At 40.6% G+C, this 23,543-nt stretch overlaps 3 protein-coding genes across 11 annotated transcripts in view; 2 read left to right on the top strand and 1 right to left on the bottom strand.

The window, feature by feature from the left end:
* The first annotated feature begins 946 nt into the window (after positions 1-946).
* dpp3 (dipeptidyl-peptidase 3) lies at positions 947-13,761 on the top strand. Its single transcript, XM_061703102.1, has 19 exons — positions 947-1,002; positions 1,746-1,911; positions 2,512-2,656; positions 2,740-2,829; positions 4,056-4,193; positions 4,307-4,381; positions 4,707-4,797; positions 4,899-5,029; positions 5,114-5,244; positions 6,936-6,994; positions 7,075-7,269; positions 7,367-7,479; positions 7,582-7,674; positions 9,328-9,390; positions 9,892-10,016; positions 10,092-10,212; positions 11,852-12,031; positions 12,239-12,401; positions 13,197-13,761. The coding sequence occupies exons 2-19, from the start codon at positions 1,787-1,789 to the stop codon at positions 13,334-13,336; spliced, it is 2,178 nt and encodes a 725-aa protein (XP_061559086.1). The 5' UTR covers positions 947-1,002; positions 1,746-1,786; the 3' UTR covers positions 13,337-13,761.
* Positions 13,762-14,822: 1,061 nt separating this feature from the next.
* The window catches only part of rin1a (Ras and Rab interactor 1a), a 22,051-nt gene continuing 13,330 nt past the window's right edge, over positions 14,823-23,543 (bottom strand). The window contains exons 2-8 of one of the 6 annotated variants that reach the window (XM_061702195.1): positions 19,206-19,417; positions 18,820-19,023; positions 17,697-17,900; positions 17,484-17,598; positions 16,942-17,014; positions 16,727-16,818; positions 14,823-16,049 (exon numbers count right to left, since the gene is read on the bottom strand). In XM_061702195.1, the coding sequence (XP_061558179.1) occupies positions 14,989-16,049; positions 16,727-16,818; positions 16,942-17,014; positions 17,484-17,598; positions 17,697-17,900 (1,545 nt within the window). In that variant the 5' untranslated portion in view covers positions 18,820-19,023; positions 19,206-19,417 and the 3' untranslated portion in view covers positions 14,823-14,988. Of the gene's footprint in view, positions 16,050-16,726; positions 16,819-16,941; positions 17,015-17,483; positions 17,599-17,696; positions 17,941-18,819; positions 19,024-19,205; positions 19,418-23,543 lie in introns of those variants that run through there. The other 5 variants (XM_061702194.1, XM_061702197.1, XM_061702198.1 and 2 more) reach the window with 5 other exon arrangements.
* The window catches only part of LOC133416332 (RNA-binding protein 4B-like), a 10,639-nt gene continuing 6,867 nt past the window's right edge, over positions 19,772-23,543 (top strand). For all 4 annotated transcript variants that reach the window (XR_009770242.1, XR_009770241.1, XM_061703178.1 and 1 more), the window contains exons 1-6: positions 19,772-19,819; positions 21,123-21,303; positions 21,529-21,713; positions 22,001-22,174; positions 22,282-22,391; positions 23,354-23,543. The exon at positions 23,354-23,543 is cut by the window's right edge and continues 89 nt beyond it. Coding sequence is in view for 2 of the 4 variants with exons in the window: in XM_061703178.1 (XP_061559162.1) it covers positions 21,143-21,303; positions 21,529-21,713; positions 22,001-22,174; positions 22,282-22,391; positions 23,354-23,543 (820 nt within the window). In the remaining 2 variants the exon portion in view is untranslated. The remainder of the gene's footprint in view (positions 19,820-21,122; positions 21,304-21,528; positions 21,714-22,000; positions 22,175-22,281; positions 22,392-23,353) is intronic.

The following is a 23,543-nucleotide window of genomic DNA, read 5'->3' as shown; positions in this document are numbered from 1 at the left end:
GGGTGGGGGAGGACAGCGTGTTTATCCAAAACATGAATTAATAGCAGTCATAGCATTGCTTATACATGTGTGCTACTTATATATGGCTGTGTATTTAATTTTTAACAGGGGGTATGCTAATGTGTTAATGATCATAATATTAGCGCCTTTCCTAACATCTTGCTGTGAAATGTGTGAAACAGGCCTGTCGTGTCGTGATGGGTCATTTTAGCTGCCAATCACAATTTTGGAACTATGATAGGTAGGCCATGCTAATGCTTATCAGCCAAAGCGTTGATTGTGATGATGTGTTCCACTTTAGGAATATTTATAATCTAATATGGCTGTGATTTTTGAATTGGGGTCATGCTAATGTGTTGTAATGCCCTCATATGCGGTCAAGGATGACAGTCGCTTTATTCCCATGCAGTAACAGACTGCACACTGCTATCGGTTGCAACTCCCAACCAGGCACTCCACTCGTGGACTCCTTGACTCGAGCCCACGATCAACCGTAAATGTCCCTCTTGTACTTTGATCTTAAATGTTCTTTTGTTCATTACCGCTATCATATTTGATGACGTCACAACGGCCACTCAACAGGCCCGCCCTTCACGGCCCACGATCAGAGACACAGATATTATATATAACGCTATTATTAATAGTAGCACGTAATATGAATCCCTAGCCTCTTGTTATGGAACGTTTAAATATATATATATATATATATATATATATATTAGAAACTGGTATCGGTAATCCGTGACTGGTCTTTTTTGCTGTCGATCACAATATACACGCTGTGATAGGTTGGGAGGCGGGTCATACTTATGCGTAAATTATGTAAAATACCTTCCCAAAACCCAGTACTGACTCATTGTGATTGGTCCTTTTTACTGCCAATCACAATATACGAGCTGTGATAGGTCAAAAGGTGGGGCTAAATCAGGACATACCAGGAAGTGTGGAGCGCGAGCGTGAGACTGCACTTTGACGTGAGCTGGAGCTATCGAGCTTTACAAGGTAACATGCTGTCGATAATTCGTCTTGCAATCCTCACAGGAGTGAATTAAACATACAACATAGTTTTACAAGTTATGAAATACAGGTTGTGACTTGAGTTCCTGCTCGTAGAAGTCGTAGTTCTATGTTTTCTTTCACAAAAAAAAAATAATGCACATAAGCAATCGGCAATGAATGCTAATTCTTCTTTTGTCCTGGCGATTAAACTTGCATCATTACACCAAATGTATATAGTCTTGATATTTAAGTTATTGGATAACGTGGAATTTAGTTGACTAATGTTTGAATTAGTTGCTTTCAGTTTCGAGGTGCCCTTTCCCCCCCCCCCCCCCCCCCCATTGGCGTCAAATGAAAGTGAAAGACAGATCTAAAATAATATCTCTGTGCTCTTGTCCTTTCTGCTTCCATACCTTGGTTTTCTCCACTAATAAGCAACCATTTGTGCTGTAGTGCAGAAAGGGGGCTATAAACACCATGCATATGTGTTGCTTTTAAGTGGGGTAAATTGTAACGATATATAGTATCCTTTGTAGAACGTGCTGCTGCTACAATTGCTCAAATCTTCATGGCAGTCATCTGTTTAGAAACATCATAATGGATAAAGACTAGTTTTTATGTAGTGTACCATACATGTTGTTTTTTTTTTTTTTTTGCATGCACACAGTCATTTCCATAGCTTAAGAAAAGAAAAAGGAACAATCATCATCTATATGTCTGTTCTCCCCCCCCAAACTTCCTGCCAGAGTTTAGCTACTTCCCATCGGTGACAACCTCACAATCAAAGATGATGGACTCCCAGTACTTCCTACCAAATGACATTGGCATCTCCACTCTCGACTGCGCCGAGGCTTTTCGCTTGCTCTCCCCGCAGGAGAAGATGTATGCCCACTACCTGTCACGCGCTTCCTGGTATGTCATTGACCTCGCTGTCCTCTCGGGCCAGGGGGAGCAGCTAATGTATTTGTTGCGTAAAAGATTATATGCTTAGTATACTTACAAGGACTCCTGGCGGATTTTGAATCCATTGCTGAGTCTGCTACCGATCGTAGTATCTCTTAACCTTACAAACCGTTATCCGATTGTATCTGTTTATCATTCCCAACCCTAGTGAATAGGTTAAAAAATAAAATCATGACAAATGAGTGACTATGTGTATTTGTGAATGCCGAACTTCAAATTTGCAGTCGTTTACTGTATTAATATTGTACACTCTATATATATATTCTCCAAGTGATGGTCTAAAAAGACTATCATTTCAACCTTATTTTACAACCCTGCCCAGATTGAGGCTAAATTGGAACCATTCTGACCATTCGCGTACTTGCAAATGCTATTCTCGCTCAAACAAACACTTTCTGTGAAGTCTTTACATATATTTTTAGTTTTACGTTCTTTTTCTGGAATCATAATTTGTTGTGTGTATGTATGTATGTATATTTTATATATATATATATATATATATATATATATATATGAAACCGAAACTGAAACCACTGCTCCTTGTCTTAGGTATGGAGGCCTCGCTGTGCTCCTGCAAACATCCCCGGAGTCGCCAGTCATCTTCGTCCTGCTGCAGAGGATCTTCCGAAAGCAGTCACCTGCGCAGCTGGAAGCTGTAGCGACAGCAGCCGGACTGAGCTCAGAGGAGTACCAAGTACGTCGTCCTTATTCTTTTTGTTTCAATGCACACATTTGTTGTGCTTAAAGAACTACTTTTTGTGTCCTGTTCGTCTTCAGGCCTTCTTGGTGTATGCAGCAGGTCTCTATGCCAACATGGGAAACTACAAGTCTTTCGGAGACTCCAAGTTTGTCCCAAATTTGCCAAAGGTACAAAGCGGTTTTGTGTATTTTACAGTTGGTTATGATGCAATTTCTACTGTCTCTGAATTGAAATGCATTGCACAATATCTGTTACTTCCGCCAAAGTATCAGTGGAATTGGATGAATCGCTGCAGCCCTTTCACAAGACAATGCCAAAATCAAATTGCAAATGGCACAATAATGTATTATATTTATAGGTCTACCTTCCTTTAAACATTTGTTCTTTTTGACTAAATCAAACATCAATTAATTAAGAAAAACGGAAAAGTCTACCAATAAAAAAACTTTCACTATCAGTCCTTCTGATATGTTGTTGGGCATGCCCTATTTTGCTGCTGACAAATTTTAATTCTCTCTGTTCAACATACAGCCCTTTATAAACAACAAACAAACAAAAATAACTTTTGTAAATTATTACATGCTTTAAGGGGACATATTTTGCTTTACTTTTCTAGTGTTTTAGATGTAATAGTAATAATAATAATCTTGTGCCTTAGTAAACATGTGAAATATGAATTAAAATTGTCCACGCATTCCTGAGTCCCAGACGTTTTTCTGCCGAAAAGCCTGAAATCAGGTCATTCGAATTTCTCAAGCTTATCTACGTCACTAGTGAAGATCTCTGACTTCCCTTTCCGCTCCCGCTCACAAGTACGTTGTCTACACAGAGGCAATCAATCAGAGGAAAGCTAACGGTCTTAGCTTAAAATGGACAAAGTGAATACAAAACTGGGTCAAACAGAAAGTAGCTGTCAGTTGGACCTTTTCTGGACACTCAAATGACAAATCCAAGGTGTTTTTTAAAATGAAATTGACACGTTTATGCTAAGTCCATGTTAGAGAGTCACTCTATGGAGGTCTAAATAGCCAAAATATGGGACCTTTAACATGTCATCATGTTAAATGACATCATGACCAATCAGTGATGCTGCTACAATAATTGATGTAAATTCCTTCCTATGATGCTTCAATTATCAAAAATATGTCACGCCCCCTAAGAAGGTGGGACTTCAATAGAAATCTAAGTCACAGCAAAAGGAGTAATCAATGCCAACAGAGTGAATGGATGATTTAAACTTTGTAAAAATTATATAACTGAGTTACATCAAAAGGGGAGAAGTACTGGTACTGCTCACAAATGATGTTTTTTTTTAATGTATTTTTTAAATTTTATTTTTTGTTACTGTAATCCATAGATGTATTATTCATCATATTTGATTATACCAACACAGGACAAGTTGGATGCACTGGTGAGGGCCAGCGAGGCATTTCAGGAGGACCCCACTGAGACGGGTGCTCTCTGGGACAGTTGCTCATGTCTCATCTACTCCCTGAAGGACAAACAGAAACAACTGGGCCTCAGTGACAAAGTGGGAGCTTGTAACCTTTAAAATACAGACTGCTTAAAATTATATGCGTGTTGTTTTGGATAGTTGTTGGTCATACTGCAGCTCATGTTTTGTCATGCTGTGCTTTTCTTCAGGGGATTACCACCTACTTCTCTGGAAACTGCTGTATGGAAGATGCTGAGCTGGCTCAAAAGTTCCTTGACTCGAAGGTAAGCCTGACTCGCTTGGAGGTTTGATTGGGGCTGTCGCTATCGAATACTTGGATTGTTTCATCGATTAATCAAGTATAGTAATTAGATTTAAAAAATGTATTTTTTTTTTTTTTCATTTTTAAACGGTACCGAAAACTGCTAAATGAATACAACAAATATAACAGGACTCTTGATTGTACAAATGCAATGGTGGGTTGGATTAAAGATCAGAGTGGGCCGTATGAGGCCCAATGGCCATGCTTTGCCAAGCAATGGTATAAACTATTTCAAAACTAATCATATTTTCTATGAGATATGCTGAACTGTCACTTGTGTTCTTCAGAAACTCTCTGCTTACAACACCCGGCTGTTTAAAAGGGAAAATGGCGGGAAAACCTGCTATGAGGTGCGCTTGGCCTCAGCTGTGAAGAAAGGTCAGTCGTCAAATGAAGTAGCCAAAATAGCATAAATGCGGGTCACCGGATTAACAAGGTACATGCTAGAAAATGTATTAACGCAGACGACTGCTGCACAGGCTCCACAGTGGATGGCGAGTGTGAATCCTGCTGCGGGTGCTTTGACTTTGAGGGAAAAGAGTTCTCAGTGAAAAGGGGGGACTATGCTCCACTTATGGAGAGGGTCTGTTATTATCTTCAGAAGGCTCAGGTGGGTGAGAGAATTGATAATTTTTAAAGTAATTCGCCACTGTTAATCCAGATTTGAAATTGGTTGTCGTTTCAAACAAAACAGGCCCACGGTGCCAATGAGAATCAGAAGAAGATGCTTGAAGAGTACAGGCAAAGCTTCACCTTGGGCTCGGTGGAAGCCCACAAGGAGGGCTCACGCTACTGGATCAAAGACAAGGGACCAATTGTGGAGAGGTGAGGACACTTAACCATAGTTACATTAACCAATGTAAACAGCAAAAGGCAAAATAAAGATGTATTTTTAAACTGGATGACTTTTTAACACGGTTGGATAGCATGTCTGGATCACAGTCATCTCTGTTTGTGGGGTTTTTTTCCGGGTACTCTGGCTTCCTCCCACATTACTAAAACATACACGTTGGCTCCATTGTAGATGCTAAAATTGTCCATAGGTGAGAATCGGAGTGTGATGTTCGTCTTCATAGTACTAGGCTGTGATATTATTCAAAATATTTTTTTGAAAAAGGCACAATTTTAATAGCATATACAGGTGGATCTCAATAAATTTTAATGTTTGTTTGTTTAGTAGTTCAATTTAAAAAAAAAAAAAAAAAAAAATTTAAATAAAATGACAGTTCCTTATGTAATGCTGTTTTTTTCTCTGAATTTTGGTTTATTATGAGAAATTATTTTTAAAAAAACCATTTGATTCTACATACTATTTCATTCTGTGTGCAATGAATGTATATCATATAAATATTGTTTTATTGAGCTGGACCTCTACATGTAGCATTCCTCCGGAATATCGAACTAAAAATGTTGGGAGAGTGTGGTGGAAGCTGAGACAGGACGAGTGTTGTGCAGCTTTTCGGGAAGAGGTGAGAGAGGCTCTCGGCGGACAGGAGGAGCTTCCAGAAGACTGGACCACTACAGCCAAGGTGATCAGAGAGGCAGGCAGTAGAGTATCCTGTCTTCTGGCAGGAAAGGAGCGAAGGGGACTTTGTGGTGGAACCTCACAGTATCATACTGGGAAATCATACAAGGAAAAAGGTTAGCTAAGAAGTGGGACACTGAGAGGACCGAGGAGAGGCGAAAGGAATACATTGAGATGCGACAGGGCAAAGGCCAAACGAGGCATATGACGACGTGTATGTCAGGTTGGACACTAAAGAAGGTGAAAATAATCTATACAGGTTGGCCAGGCAGAGGGCTAGAGATGGGAAGGATGTGCAGCAGGTTAGGGTGATAAAGGCTTGAGATGGAAATATGTTGACTGGTGCGTGAAAGAGCAAATTTGTCTTGTAGTTTGATCCGGGCATTACGTGTTGTCTGTCTCAGACGTGTTGCCTGTTCCACACCGCCGTTTTTATTATTTTTTTAAATTAACTTTATTGGCCGTCAAATATTTCCAATACTACATCAAAAGACGCTACAAATAAACTAGCTTTTGGATTCAAATATACTGTGCACGCGGCGACGTGGAGTAAATGTCTTTCGCAGAGCCGATCAATGACGTCATTGAGCGGATCGGCGAATTATGACATTAAAGGCGATCAGAATAAAATGCTAAATATCCTCCTGATACCGATTAAAATCGGTGTAAAATCTAATTTTCACTGACCCATAATGCTGTTTTTGTGTGGATAAAAGATGACGCTGTAGATGCCATTTCAACAAGTAACACTTTAGTCATCTGATAGCCATAAAAAAAAAAAAAAATCTATCTATCTCAATGATCACAGAAATTTATAATATATCAAGTTGTTTTCTTTTCTGTTACTCCGAGGCTTCATTTGTTTTTACAATTACATGGCAGGCCTGATCATCCTTGCCCTAGTCCAATATACTGTATGACTTGATGACCCAATCATTCCTTCAGGTTCTGGTATAAATCTGAAACATTTTTCTCCCCACCCTCCTCTCAGCTACATCGGCTTCATTGAGAGCTACAGGGACCCCTTTGGCTCCAGAGGAGAGTTTGAAGGTAGCTTTGTTCCTGACAGGTTTTCTACCTTTTTGCTGCACTTCTTCTCCTTAGCAACCTACTTGTGGTGTCCACTTTAGGATTCGTGGCAGTCGTGAACAAGGCGATGAGCGAGCGCTTTGCCAAACTCGTGAGCTCGGCAGAAGTGCTGCTCCCCGAGCTTCCCTGGCCAAGGGAGTTTGAGAAAGACACTTTCCTTAAACCGGACTTCACTTCGCTCGACGTCCTCACCTTCGCTGGCAGCGGCATTCCAGCTGGCATTAACATTCCCAACTGTACGTACGCTAACTTGAAGCTTTTTTTTAATTTTACTTATTTATTTATGTTTGTGAACATTATTCCACTCAAAACCGTGTGTGTTTCTTTAACCAGATGATGACATCAGACAGTCGGAGGGCTTTAAAAATGTTTCCCTAGGAAATGTGCTGGCCGTGGCTTACTCTACAAACAAAGAAAAACTTACATTCTTGGAGGAAGATGACAAGGTGAGGCACCCAAGATGACCGTTCGATCTCAAGCCACTGCTACCTGTATAACACGCACTCATCCCATTCCCCAATTTGCATTTGTGTGTCCGTTTGTGCCAGGATTTGTTTGTCAAGTGGAAGACTCCATCATTTGAGGTGCAAGTCGGCCTGCATGAACTGTTGGGACATGGAAGCGGCAAGTTGTTCGTCCAGGTCTGTCAAACAAGAATATCTGTATTTCTGTATTAGCAAATCATCGCTCCAAAACCACTTGTTTTCAGGAAATCCAAAAAAGGCAGAGGGCAGCACGGTGTATGATTGGTTAGCACATCCGCCTCACAGTTCTGAGGACCGGGGTTCAAATCCTGGCCCCGTCTGTGTGGAGTTTGCATGTTCTGGGATTTCTCCGGGTACTCCAGTTTCCTCCCACATCCCAAAAACATGCATTAATTGAAGACTCTAAATTGTCCGTAGGTGTGAGTTTGACTGGTTGTTTGTTTGTATGTGCCCTGCGATTGGCTGGCAACCAGTTCAGGGTGTTCCCCGCCTCTCACCCGAAGATAGGTGGGATAGGCTCCAGCACGCCCGCGACCCACGTGAGGTTAAGCGGAATGGAAGATGAATGGGGAAAAAAAACTGCAGTTACCAAACAACCTATTGTTAAAGTTGGTATTACACGTTTCATTGCTATGGTATACTGTTGTGCACTATCAACACAACACCTTCCCAAAATCATGATTAATCGCTAATTTAGTTACGTAGTCATTTATTTAGAATTGTGCAGACACAGCATGTCGCTGCTGCCAGCAGTGCTCATCAAAGTTTGTCGACTCAATGAGCCCTTGGACAAGAGCGAGGCTTTAATAGTTAACCAACGCTAACGAGTGGTTACATCATATTCCCAAACTGTTTCAAAGGTCTAAGAGTCATAAGTGTACTCAAATCTAACCTAACAATTTTCACTCATTATCAATGAAGGATTTCTTACACATTGCGACTTTCATTCTTGTTGAGATAAAACACAGCAAGGCTCTCACAGAGTGAGGAAGAGGTGGCGTTATGAGACTCCTCACACAGTTGAAGTGTCCAATAGTTAAGAGATTAGCTCTCAAGATATTTTCAACACTAGATTGGCTAATAATTTGTAAAAGAAAAAAAACAAATTCTGACCAATAATATCGAAATGTATCACCTTTACTGCGATTGGCTGCCTGTGGTGTCCCCTGCTATAAGGTATATTTCTATGCTGCTGCTTACAGGACACTAGGACACACACGCTAGCTTTTTTTTTTTTGTTATAGCTGACCACACTGCTATGAACGCGCACACACTACAGGCATAGTGATTACATTCAGGCTGAGAACAGGCAAGAACTAGTTTGATAAAGTGCCACTAAGGGGACTGACTGTTATCTGAAAAGTGGACTCTCTGCTTCCGCATCCCACGAGAGAAGGAAGAGAGTCACAACGCGCTGTTGTCGTCCACTGAACCATAGCCTTGTAAACGTGTATTTCTGATTTTGTTGTATTAAATACTCAAAAGACAAGATCAGTGTATCAGAATTCTTATTTGGAAATAAGATCGCCAACCAAACATTAAAAGAACCAGGAAGAAGGAATTCCATCAGGACTTTTTCCTTACGAGGCCAGCTTGGGCAACTCCTTAATTCCTTACACTGCCTCTCATACAGTCAACTGGGATAGGCTTTAGCTCACTGGCTACCCTAAAAAGGATAAACAGTGTAGAAAATGGTTGAATGGAGGGATGACTGTTTCTGGGGACACAAAAAAATCCCCTGACCGTGAGGAAATGCAACATTTTGAAAATTACATAGTTGACTATGTGTATGTGTGGCTCCCTCTACAGGACAACAAGGGGAACTTCAACTTTGAACAGAGCAAAGTGATCAACCCAGAAACTGGCGAGCTGGTGAGTTTCTATACTCGGGCCTCTTCCAAATGTGGATGAAAATCAGATGCGTACCTGATATTTGTCAGTGCATATCAGATACGTGTCACTTGAAATGTACATGGAAATAAAATAAAATAATCATAGGCATTAAATCAGAAATGGGCACTTGGACCTCCAGTGTGAATACAGCCTTTATGTGGCATGTACAATTTACAATTTTTCCACAAATTCACACTTGTCTTGATAATACGCGTGCGACATGTTTCAGTCAAAATACCCTTGGAATCATGAACACAGGTTTGTGGTACCTTGACGACCAGCAAGTTGTTTTTAAAAAAAAAAATAAATAAATAAATAAAAAGTCCGATTCACACTTGAGTGGGGAGGCACTCCAGAGACTCAACTATTTGTATGCAAGTAATTGAAAAGTCACTTTTCCGTAATACAAGCTGTGTTCTCAAATAATATGGCGCTTTAGATGCAGAGCTGTAGTTCCTCATGATGTGCGTGTATTTCTAGGTTTCCAGTTGGTACCAAGACAACGAGACTTGGGATAGTAAATTCTCCACCCTCGCCTCCTCTTATGAAGAATGCAGGGCAGAGTGTGTGGGACTCTATCTGTCTCTGAACAAGAAAGTAATCAGGTAGGTAGTGATCATTGAGATTTTGGCCAAGACAAAAGATATTTAATCTTAGTCACCGCTATTTTTGTGCTGCAGCATTTTTGGTCACGAGGGCCAGGATGCAGAGGATGTGGTCTACGTGAACTGGCTGAGCATGGTGCGAGGGGGTCTGCTGGGCCTGGAGTTTTACACGCCTGAGAGCAAGATGTGGAGACAGGTGAGCTGTCATTAAAACTTGTGGTCCTGTAACATTACTGTTGTTAGTGAGTGCTTTTGTTGTCATTATTCAGGTATTTTGGTGGAAACTGCTTTCACTGTGATGCAGTGCAGTTGTACACCTCTGCAAATTGCAATCTCAATAATAAACATACAGGTGCATCTCATTAAATTTGAATATGATAGAAAAGTTAATTCATCTCAGTAGTTCAAGTCAAAATATGAAACTCCAAAATACAGTGGTGTCTTGAGATATACGAGTGACCGGACTGAGTTTTTCAAGATAGCTGTTGTTCGGCCAAGCTTGTATTGTTTTTTTGACTACTGAGCAAAAACTTGAAATACGAGCGCTGTGAAGTGAACTCAACTCACTTCACGAAGAGCAACAGTTTGGCAGATGGTGAATAGTTTTTTAATGCCTCTCCTAGGTAAAGTTTACTGTCAAACTGAACAAAACAAACAAAAAAAGCATGACACCATAGATGGGCAACTGAACATCTATATGGCGGTGTTATAACGCTTTAAATGGCAGCTATTTTAACACAGATGGGGCATCAACACATGTAAACACACAATGTAACACTTAAAGGCATACATTCTTTATCCTCTACATAAAAAAATATTTACTGCAGCTTACTGAGCCACTGACAGTACTGGTAATTGTGAGACTCATCACCATGTCTCTGCATGACTGCATTATACTGCCCCCAGGTGGTCAAGTCGTGACACCAGAAGGAGCCGGAATGAATGAATCTTTATGCATAATTCTGTATATTCTATTTAATTATGTTGTTATGTTTTTATAATATACATTATAAAATGCTATTTCCCATGGTTTAGAGGGGTGGGGGGGGGGGGCTGTAACGGATTTTAATTTCCAGTCATTTTAATGTGGAAAGATTTTAGATATGAGTTTTTCGATTTACAAGTGTGGTCTGAGAACAAATTAAACTTCGCAAGGTACCGCAGTATATAGATTTATTAAATACAGAGGAAAATACTTTTCAGAAGGTGTCTTCCTACCTAATTTGTATATTAAAATGTTGTTTCGGTACTTAATTTAATATTCAAATTTTGGGGTTTTTTGTTAGCAGAAAAATAACATTGTGGCGTATTTGAGTTTTACTTTTTGAATTTAACTACTGTCATGAAATTATTTTCCACAATATTCTATTTTAATGAAATGCACCTCCATCCATTTTCTGAGCCGCTTCTCCTCACTAGGGTTGTGGGCGTGCTGGAGCCTATCCCAGCTGTCATCGGGCAGGAGGCGGGGTACACCCTAAACTGGTTGCCAGTCAATCGCAGGGCACATTCAAACAAACAACCATTCGCACTCACAGTCACGCCTACGGGCAATTTAGAGTCTCCAATTAATGCATGTGTTTGGGATGTGGGAGGAAACCGGAGTGCCCGGAGAAAACCCACGCAGGCACGGGGAGAACATGCAAACTCCACACAGGCGTGGCCAGGGATTGAACCCGGGTCCTCAGAACTGTGAGGCTGACTCTCTAACCAGTCGTCCACCGTGCTGCTGAAATGCACCTATAGTGTTCAATTAATACCTATCTGAAGGTGTCAGTCAAAACTGAGTTATCTGTTGAGTATATCTTACATGAAACATTTCTCCCTTTTTCCAGGCTCACATGCAGGCTCGTTTCGTGATCCTCCGCGTGCTGCTGGAGGCTGGTGAGGACCTGGTCGGCCTGAAGGAGGTCACAGGAGCCGACGGCAAACCCGACGCTCGCATCACACTTGACAGGAGCAAGATCCACACTGTCGGAAAAGAAGCCATCCACAGGTTCCTTTGTAAATTGCAGGTATTTTTCCCCAGCATGTCACTAAAAACTTATCATTTAGCAAAATCTGCCACCACTTTGGATGGGTAGGTTGATTTAAGAATGGATATTGCATTGAAGCTTGTAAGCATAATGGATTTTTGTTTTGTTTTGTTTTGTTTGTTTGGTTGGTTGTTGGAAAATTACGCCTACCAAACCTTTTTTTAAACAGCGTCCTCCATTTTGTAGGTCTTCAAGTCGACAGCAGATGTAGAAAAAGGCCGATCCCTCTATGAGGGCTACTCTACCGTGAACGAGGGCGGGGCACACAATTTCCTGCGCCTTCGTGATACGGTGCTGCTGCGGAAGGAGGATCGCAAGATGTTTGTCCAAGCCAACACCAAAATCAGTGGTACTGTATGTTTTTACCCTTCACCAGAGGACCACGCCCATTTTGGGTGTATACAGTAAACCTCAGCTATTTGTGGGGATAGTGAACGAGCCCTGCCGCAAATAGCAAAAAAACACCAGTAAATGAATCCTCCCCTCCAAAAAGAAAAAAATTCAATTGCCTGCATTAATACAGTGGTACCTTGACTTACAAGTGCACCATTTTTAGTTTTCTGAGTTAAATTCTATTCTTCAGTTTTTTTGAGGGGAAAAAAATAAATCAATCTGCAAACTTAAATTTTATGTACGAGCGTGCTTCAGATACACCATGACTAGATGGCAGCAGCGAAAGCCGTGACATCTGCCCAACATCTCGCGTCTTAAAATTTAAGATTGAGCCACACGCTCAACATTAAACTCGTAAGTCGACGTACCGCTGTAGTTTAACATAGATCCCACAACACTTTATCATTTCAATCTCATTATACAACATTAGCTTTAATGACAAATGATGATTTGATTGTGAGAAAAAAATGCACCGGAAGTGTGGGTGTGCTTTTTACATGTGGCTAAGACTGACTTCCACAACCAACCCAGGCTAAACTTAATTCGTCCCCGACATCCATAGATGTTAGGCTCTGTCGAGATGTATCATGTCAACGTACTTCCTTGACACCAATTATTATTTTCCTATTAGCCAGGGCTTTTGAGCCCCCAAAAAACCTAAATGGGTGAACAAGTGTAAATGTATATATGCGTGTATACTGCCATTTACACATTTCTTGAACTTATTTGGTTCTCTTTTGTGCTTTTCCAGAAGAGAGTGTTGAGCTAGTGGAATATGAAGGCAGCACATCAGGCTTGATTCAGTCCTTCATCGAGCGCTTCCAAGACAACGACAAACTTGAGGCCGACCTCTTGGAGTTGAGCAGAGTGGATTCTTCCTGTTGGTGTTGATGGGAAGGACGGGGCGGTTTCCCCCTCAATTTTACTTTTGTGGCGTCTTAACTGGTCTTCATTATTGACTTAACCATTCACCACATCGTAGAAAGTCACAAAACTAGAAGAGATCGACTGTAGACAAAACAACAGCACTGGTCCAGAGTTGGCATTACACACACACAACCTGTATTTCAGATTTGCTGACTTACAACAAAGCACGATTCTATGTGAATGACTGGGTCAAAAACATGTATTGATGTAAGTTGTCTATCTTGGTGGTTAATTTTATATTTAGACTGTTAAAACACTGCCATAGCTTCTAATTATAGACTGAAATCAAAACAATGAAATGCATTTCCGCCTCATTGTCGTATTATTTACTAAGGATCTAAAACAGAAAATAGTGAAGAAATGTTTGATAAAACTTGTCTTTTTCTTTTCTTCCTTTGAACCATTGGGCATTAGCGGGACATTTTGTAAAATCTTGTTTTTCCCTTCAGGACCAAAGGACATTTTAAATACTAATTTTCAGTACAGCTGTATTGTTAAAGTTATGCAGCTGCATATGAACCACCCATCCATTTTCTAAAGCGCTTGTCCTCATTGGAATCGTGGGTGGGCGGGAACCTATCGCAGCGAGAGGTACACCCTGGACTGGTCACCAGCCAGTTAAGGGGCACATACTGTATAGAAGCCTAGCCATTCCCACCTATGGATAAATTAGTCTTCAACATATTTTTGGAATGTAGGAGAACGCCACAGTACTCCAGTAAAAATCCACAAACATGGGGAGAACATGCCAACTTGTTAGTTTGATCGTGTATATTTCCATAATCATATTTAACATTTTTCATGTCTCCCTGAAACTGCTGTCCACCCTGACATTGTGTGGTAACTTCTGTCTTGGGTGACATTACTACCAGCATTTTGTCTTTCAGTGGAGGCCAAAACAACAGCTAGTTTCAGAGTAAATATTTACACTTGTTCAATTTTATGTTATGTAGTATGTTGTCAAGCTTAACACTCTTTCCTCGTGTAATGGTTATAAAAGCCTTTCAGAAATTTAAAGTACTCGTTTGCAAGCTGACTGTACTGTTTAACAGAAGCATGTTGCTAAATGGTCTAAGCTCCCATATTTTGCTGCTTAGTTAAGTGTAGGGCACTTTTTCAATATGCATTCCTAACAACTTGAATTCTAATACGATAAATATGAAGTTCAATGGAAAATTGTCATCTCAAATGTACCTTATGGGGATATAGACTATAAATTCATTTAGTTTATTCAGAGAAAAACTAAATGTAGTCAGTCCTAAACATTTGTATTTTAGCCTCCATTCACTCAAGACTGTTCATAATAGACTGTACACACAATGGCATGATGAGATTTCTGCTTTTTTTGGGTGGTCATATTATATGCATTATATATTCAAATCTAAAAATTCACCATACTGCTAAAATGTGAATCATTGTGTATAAAAAATATATATATATTTTTCCCATACACAAAAAAAAGAATTTTTATTAGAAACAGTTTACATTATATTGTATCCTGAATGATTTATTTTTTAACTCAGATACCAAAACTGATAAAACTGATACCTTAATTTAATTAGAAGATGTTCAACACAAAGGGAGAATGTTGAATACTGTCACCATTTATAAATTTACTAAGATGCTGTTTGCTGGACAGTGTCATTGCCGCCTTGTGGGGTCTCTGCCTCCCCCTCAAAACTACTGAAGGAACTACAGCTATCTGTGCCATCCAGAGAGGCAGCTTCCATTTCTTTGTGTAATTCCTCCACTCCCTTATCCTCATTTACTCCCTCTTCCTCCCTGGCTTCCATTTCCGGTATTTGACTGGCCTCCACCAGCTGAGCCAAGGAAGGCGAGAAGAAGGGCGAGAGAGAGAAGGGCACCTCAGGGGAGGAAGATGGGGACTGATAGGGGGAGGCAGAGAGGGAGAGAGGAGCCCTGGGTGAAAGAGATGGAAATTGATATTGCAAGGGGCTGGATTGGGAAGTAGTAGAAGGGTTGCAAGCACTGCGAGACAGTTTGGGGGGAAGTGGTGGAACCGATTCGGCTGGATAAGGAGAGAGTGAGGGAGAGACGGAGGGTGTGCTGGCTAAGGACGGCTGCATGTAGTCGGGGTCATCGGTAGGATGCTCCACCAATGACGGGAGTTTGACCTCCACTTGTTCCTCCATTGCAGATGAGGGGTGGACATCTTGTGATGACTGCGAGTCCAGGGGTGCGGGTGGAGTCTGTTTCCGGGCTTTACACTTTCTTGTAGTTTTGGGCATAAGAGGGGGCGGGGGCGGTGGCGCGAGCGGGGGCAACATCAGGCTGGACGTCTCGGTGGATACCCGCACCTTGATGCTACGTTTCAACAGGCGGCGTCTGGACAAGATTTTGTGAGACTGCAAGAAAAGGGGATTGATGAAGCAGAGCGCCCCCAGGCCTGAGCCGCAGTCCAGCTCCCTGGGGCTGCGCGTCTCAATTGGACAGAACTCGCGAAACAGGGCGGAATTCGGGTCAGATTTTTGGTCACATTCAGCGATAGTCGTCTGGTTGTCCGATTCGGGCTGCGTAACAGGTGGCGCTGAAGAGGCTGTTTGCAGGGTAGCAGTGGGTGCCGCTGAGACTGAAGAGTCTGGTGTCTTCTCCTTGCTTGTCTGGGTCTTCGGGGGCTCCCGCGGCCCTCGGACGTTGAGGTGTGAGCTCCAGAATTCTAGAAAAACAAATTGATGTGCGTTTAACATTAAAAAAAAAAGAAAACACAATGTTATAACAGAAATGTCCACCAAATTTCACCCTTTAAACTGGTGTTGGGGCAATTTTTATTTTTCTTTATAATACTTGCCCCTTTATCATGGAATTAGCCTGGGTGCTATTGGGCAAGGCTCGTTGAGACTTTTGTGCATTCCATGATAGACGTGTTCACCAAATTTCATGTCAATCAAACTGGTGTCACAGGCAATTTTTTTCTAACTTTTCCCAGCCCATTTTTTCATAACATTTGCCCCCAAAATTAGACCTTGAGACTTTTTCGTGCATCCTGTTAGATGTCCGCCCAATATAATGTTGATGTTGAAACTGGTGAAATCTTTTCTAACTTCCCAGGGGGCGCTACTGAATGGGTTTTGGGAGGTTGTGTTGGGGATCCGTAAGAAAACCCATACATTTTCATGAGGATACGCATGCTTGCAAAGTCATATTGGGGCAAATTGTGCCCCCGAAAAAGGAAATTAATTCATCGAAAGAATAATAAACACAACGATACCAAGACGACCCATATAAAACCTCAGAGGAGCTGTTTATAAAAATTCCCTCAATATTTAATCCACAAATCTATATCTATAATAGACATTTGTTTTCTCATTGCATCATGTTTTTAAAGAAACCAACCTATTCCCATGTGAGAGATGGACTCAAGCTCTTTGTGGGAGGTTGCTTTAGCGATGGCCTCAGGAAGCTCCAGAGGGAAGGGCAATACATCTCTGGTACACAAGTATCATGAGTTAATATTAATTCTTTTAAAAACATACAATGTATATTATGTAGAACATAAAACAACAGGACACAGCATGGTAGATAAAATAAGTGTAAGATGATCTTTTTACCTGCTGACGCAATAGAATGAAACGAGTCTCGGGAGGTCTGGAAAGCTGATCGCTGACGTCTCCAGAGACAGAGCTGAAATTGACAAGGAAACATTCGTTCAACATCAAGTGCCCATAAAAGTTGTTCAATTCTGGAAAAATGTGCTCCAAAAGTCAAAACAAAACCCATAGAGCCCGAATTTGAACTTATTTTGACAAGGGAAAGTGTCTGACAACAACAATTACCACAGCACATTCATTTTACCACATAAATACAGTGGTGCCTTGAGATACGAACAATCCGACTTACGAGTTTTTCGAGATACACGCTATTGTTCAGACGATTTTTTGCTTTGACTTTCGACCAAACACTTAAGATACGAGTGCTGTAAACCAGTTGAAATTTACTGGAGAACTAAACATAAAACAAAGAGAATTACACGTTGTGTATTTTTAACAACTACGCATTAGGAAAGTCCACAAACATGGAAATGAACCAGCATCATAGATTGGATTGTGTCAAATGATATAATTCTTAATTATCACTAATTGTCATGACTTACTCGAATGCTCCTCCCTGATGCCAAACTGCTGTACAAAGGATGGCACGCTGTCATCCACCAGGCGCACGCACAGCACATTTCTCTGGGATGTGCGAGACCTTCGCACCAGGAACGTCTGTAAGACAAGACATGGAACTGTCCAGTGCAGAAAGGGAGGCTAGAAAAGCCAAAAAAGGTGTTTTTTTTGTTTTGTTTGTTTTTTATGTGTCTGACCCCAGGAGGTTCCCTCTGCAGAATGTGCAGGGCAGTGGCAGGGTTGATTGACAACTGCAGCCAGACGGGCACGGTCAACAAGAGCCGGTCCAGGACGCTGACGCTTCTCAGAGACCCGCCTCCTCGCTGGTGGCCCTGGAACTTGCGCTCTGTCGCATGGGTGGGCTCCGGGAAATCATACAGGGGCTCCTCTTGCTGTGCCATCTACAAAAACTAACGTATACTGTATACATATATATATACACTGTATACACACACACACATATATATATATACATATATATATATACACATATATATACATACACACACATATATATATATATATATATATATATACACACATACATATATGCTTATACACATATATATATATATATATATACATATATATATATATATATATATATATATATATATATATATATATATATATACACATACACATACATATACACACACACACATATGCAACTTCAAAAAGTTCAGGATATTGGGTTTTTGAAATTGAGGATGAACTTAAAATGCACTATAACCTTTACAGGTGATCTTAAGTTCACCCTGTCTTAACTTTTGAATGCACATGTCCAACTGTTCATTGTTTAAGTATTTTTTTCATTTGTTTTCCTCTAACAAAGAGCTGAATGGCAAAATTTTCTAATTTCCACTGATGTCCACTTCTATGCTTTTCTGTGACTGTACTGTTGATTTGTTGTCTAAATTGTCAGATGGGGATACATTTTTCTGAATCTAAAATCAGGGGCGTATATAGCCCTTTGGGGGCCCAAGGCAAACCCAGTAGTGCCAAGATTTTGAAAAAGAATATTTATCAACTAAAAAGTGTGAATTTGAGAAAATTATTCTGTTTCCTGTGCTAGATAAAGGCCCTCAAATTCTTGACGATCGAAGAGCACTGTTTAAATAAATAATGTATTGGTCCATTCATGGATCCAAGGTCTGCTGTGAATTTTGCCATTCAGCTCCTTGTTAGAAAACAGCAAGTTATGCAAAAACTGCTGAAACATTGGAATGTTGGACATGTGCATTAAACATTTTAGAGAAGGTCAAATTGAGTTCACCTGTAAAGGTTATAGGGCAATTTAGGTTCATGCTGAAATTTCACCTGAAAGCACCATACACCCAACTCTTTGTTAGTACAGTTGTATATGAATTGAATCCATTGTAGCAAGTGTGGTTCGTACAAATTCAACAAGCAGCAACACTGTTTTACAGCAGGAAGCGTTGCACACACTTGCGTGATCAATCCTGGACCGTGCCAGCAAGTTCAGACTTGGTTCAAGACAGTGCAGACGGAGCTTCTAGGGAGCTGTGGAAACAAATGTGGAAAATACAGTGCACACTTACACAAGGAGATTGAATCCACAACAGCATTATAATGCATTATGTAACATGAATGAAGCATGGCTGGACTTCATATTTCAACATCAGCAGCTACGGTCCTCTTCAAATTTATATTAAAAATAAATAAATAAATAAAAATAATTTTACCTGCTTGCCCCTTCCACACTTTTAGTCGCTTTGGGTAACACAACATGTTCCAATTATTGTTGATATCAATTATTATCATAAATTCCCACAGAAAATAACAGTTTGGCCTGTCATGACGTGCTTCAACTCCAGAGCTGTCTCCTTCTTCTCTTCCTTTTCTACTTCATTTCCTTCTTCTTTTTCGGTGGCTCCTCCCTCTCACCTGATATCACCTGGAAATATTTGTAAAGTAACAACATTAAAATAAAATAACTAATATGAATAATATAGAGAGCTACTACACCAAAGCATGCTGCGGTTTAAAATATTTTTAAGATAAATTTGTCAAAGACAAATGTTTTCGTACTCTAGTTGTGACGCCACAGTCTTGTGTTTCAGACTCAGCTATTAATTTAGTGTTAAACGTTTATTTTATTTTATTTTGGGGGCGGCGGAAGAGAAAACCAATTAAAGATACATTATTGTTAATAATATTATTTAAATATATATATATTATTAAGAAATACAGTTCGCAATGACGGTACTGTTTTGTGGCGGAAGTGCGCCCCCTGTCGCCCCTGTCGAATCGCGAGCCGGATGTGCAATTTGAAATCCAGCTCCGGGGACCGCGTTGGGTAAGGACTCCGTTGGCTAAATGCTAAGCTAAAATCGTTGCTATCCACGCTTTGTTTGTGTGAAATAGCGGCACCGTGGGGTTTACGTCCGGAAACCAGAGTTGTCATTACACTTATATGGTTCCAATTCGGGCAAAACACACGAAATAAGATAATAAAGTCCTCTTGATGTTGCGATATCGTTAGCAGATGTAAGCTAGTTAAGCTAACGTTAGCCAGCTATGCAAGATGTCGTTTCCAGCCGTCGCGTCGCCGGCCTTACTTTTGTTGACGCGTCTACTTTTATTATGTAGTTTACCAGTAAAGTCATATCTGTGTGCTCACCCGCTCCCTGGTATATTTGGCCCACAATTGTGTCGGTGACGTGAAGCTAGCGGGTTGATTTGCTTAGCTATTGGACCTGTTAGCCCAAGTCAGCTCCCTCCGATTCAACTTTGTTTTGAAATAATTCGATGTAGCAGTGATACGTATCATGTATGTAGTAGCTGAGTGAAACTGATTGTCATCAGCTGTAATCTAATGCAGTGTTTCTCAAACTTTTTTTTTTGTATTATATTTGTTTTACGTCAAGTACCAGCTAAAAAAATGCAGTTCTCCAAGTACCACCATCAACAACCTTAAAATGTAGTAGTGTAGTAGGCCTAAGTATTCAAAAAGAGAGGAGTTATTTCTGTAAAGTATATTCAATGTTACCTTAAAACCTTAAAGAAAATTAGTAAAATTCACTGCCAGTCGTCCACGTTAACATGGATACTTGAATTTAACAGCTGTAAATGGCAGTGAATTTAAGGAGGAAATGCAACTGAACTGCATCTAAAAATGTGCTATACTACTTGAAAAGTAAAACTTATACTGTTCATTAAAATCAAAAAAATGTCCTGGCACTGAACTGGATAAAATGTTGATGTCTAACATTATATATACAGTTTGAACATTAACACTGCACTTAAAATAGGAAAATAAGAAAAACGGCACTTGAATGATTCATTTAAAATTGCATGGAGAAGTTAAGTACAACTGAAAGGTTTCAAGAAAAACAATCCTAGTAGAATTAAACTAGGCTAACTGGGCAACTCAGTAGCTTCCTTGAATTTTGCAGCTGCTGGCACTGTTGAACGTACATGCGTGCTTGTCTGTCTGTCCGAAAATACGTTTGGTTGGTTTTCCTGTTTGGCTATCAAGCGGCAAATGTTATCGCGATTTACTCACGCTACCCTAGCGATCGACATAACGGGGCAAGCCTGGTGTAAGTTATTAATCCATCATTTTCACAATTCTGACACATGTGCCATGTTTTTTGCAGATGCCTGGTTGTTACAGAAGATGAGCGGAGACAACGTCAAGTTGTTTGTGGGCAACCTTCCTCTAGATGCAACCCAAGATGAGATCAACAAGCTCTTTGCTCCCTATGGGGAGATCAACACCTGCTCCTTGCTCAGACAGTATGCCTTCGTTACCCTGAAGGGAGACGGAGCCGCCGACAGGTATTATGACAGTGAAATATTCCCTCAAACACTGTAAATTTAAAGGACTTCTCAGACACATTTTCAGAAGTAGGGTGCTGACTAATGGTTTACTCTCTTAATTTCACACTTTAAAGTTGGGAACTCCAGAGAACCAACTATTTGTATACAAGCATAAAAAACAAAATTTTCCATTATATGTCCCATTTAGATGAGGAATTAATAGCATGCTTTCCCCCCCCCCAGGGCCATACGCCATCTGGACGGCAAGGAGTACCGAGGCAGACCACTTGTGGTGGAGGAGTCACGTGCCCGTCCCCCCAACTCCACCAAAGTTTTTGTGGGGAACCTGAGCGCAACATGCTCTGCAGATGACCTGCACAGCCTCTTCTCAACATTCGGGAGAGTTTTAGATTGTGATAAAGTCAAAGGTGACCCCCACAATACCCAAGTACAAAGAATACTAATAAATTAAGTAAATATGCCATGTATCCATTAGTATTTTATTTATTTATTTTATGTATAGAAAATGTTCGTCTGGATTTACACTGCATTTTTCAAGTAACACAATTACGATTAAAGGAAATAGTAAAAAAAACAAAACTAAAAGGGTATAGGCCTTTAATCAGAATTCAGCACTTAAACGTGCAGCGTAAATCATCACGATTGATCTGTTCTCTTCTGTTCACTAACAGCATTCTTTCTATGTCTGCTACAGCTCGGTTATGTTCAAATGTGGGCTATGCATTTGTGCATATGGAAAGGAAAGAGGAGGCTATGGCAGCCATTGACTCGCTCAACGGAACAATTTTCAAGGGCCGTCAGCTGGCTGTAGAGCTCTCCAAAGCTCAACCTTTGGTCAACCAGCTCATGTCTTCTGGGAATTCAGTCGGTGTGTTTTTTTTGTTTTGTTTTTTATAAATAAAGGTTTTGAAACAATGCTGGAAATAAAAACGGACACTTTTGACGTCATCATGTTGCTCCCTTTTTACCCTTCAGGTGGTAGAGAGGGTCTGCTTCCTCGACCAGCTGGCTCCATGGAGCATCACCAGAGTCACGCTGCTGTGCTTGCGGCAGCCGCAGCAGCTGCTGCCGGACTGCCAATACAAGTAAGCGAATAATAGTTGGGATGCCCGATAACTATCGGCCCAATATTGGGGAAAAAAATTGACGTCAGACTCATCGGTCTAATACAACAACAAAAAGCTGTAACAATAACAAGAGCCGTATCATTCCAATATTATCCGACTGTACATTGGTCGCCACTCGCCAACCTTTTGCATTGGCTCCTTACAGTCATGGATTTTATGACCAAAATTCTTCGCCTATGACACCAAAAATAGTCAATATCTGCAGTAAATTAGTTTATGATCACCAGCACTTGCTGAAATTACGACCATCCAGTGACTGAGTTTGTAACTGCGATGCTCGCAGCGAGACCAAGTGGCGCTACGAAGCAGCAGACTTTTAGCATCAAGCAGACAGGGGAGCAGCGGGGGCGGCATGGCTGCATGCGGAAGCAAGGTTGGAGGGGTGGAAATTGAAAACCAGTTCCGACTTAGAACCTGGTCCAATTGACCAATTCAGTTGGAATTGTACACATCCAACAATGCAAGTTCACCTTAACAATGCTTTAATTTCCCAACACAAAGTCACTTTGCGGTATGTTGCGTTTGCAGCGCATATTTGCAACACAGACCTCCTTTCAGCCACAACAGGGTCGGACATAAAAAGAAAGTTATGTTATGTACATATGATAGATGATATGACATGATAATAAATGATATGAAAGTAGTGTAATACGATTTTAATTTTAAATATATAAATATAAATATATTTTATATGAATTAAAAGACATTCTATTATCTAATACCATAATACAAATAATCGTGGCCACGATAATAGTGATGATTTTCATACCTTTTGAACACTAATGAATATACAGTGTAATAGAACAACCATAAAGGCACATATTTATCAGTTTTCTGGTAAAAATGGTCATGTAACATGTAAACATCCCTTAAAACAAACTGTGTTCACCTGTTTTACATTCTCACGTCTCTCTTTGCAGGTTCAACAAAGCGTCCACAACTCCTTCTACAACACCACATCATTTGATCCCACCTATGCTGCCCTGAAAGGCATTACAAGTTCAAAAGGCGCCGATGGGGTCATATACGGCGCTCTTGCAAGCCAGGTGTACGGATCTGTCGCTGACCAGGTGTACCAGGATATTGCCAATCACACCATTGCGCCCTCCG

Source organism: Phycodurus eques, chromosome 17, assembly GCF_024500275.1.
Source record: "Phycodurus eques isolate BA_2022a chromosome 17, UOR_Pequ_1.1, whole genome shotgun sequence".
NCBI classification, from domain to species: domain Eukaryota; kingdom Metazoa; phylum Chordata; class Actinopteri; order Syngnathiformes; family Syngnathidae; genus Phycodurus; species Phycodurus eques.
Note: the sequence above shows the minus strand (reverse complement) of the source record. Positions and strands in the feature narration are given on the sequence as shown.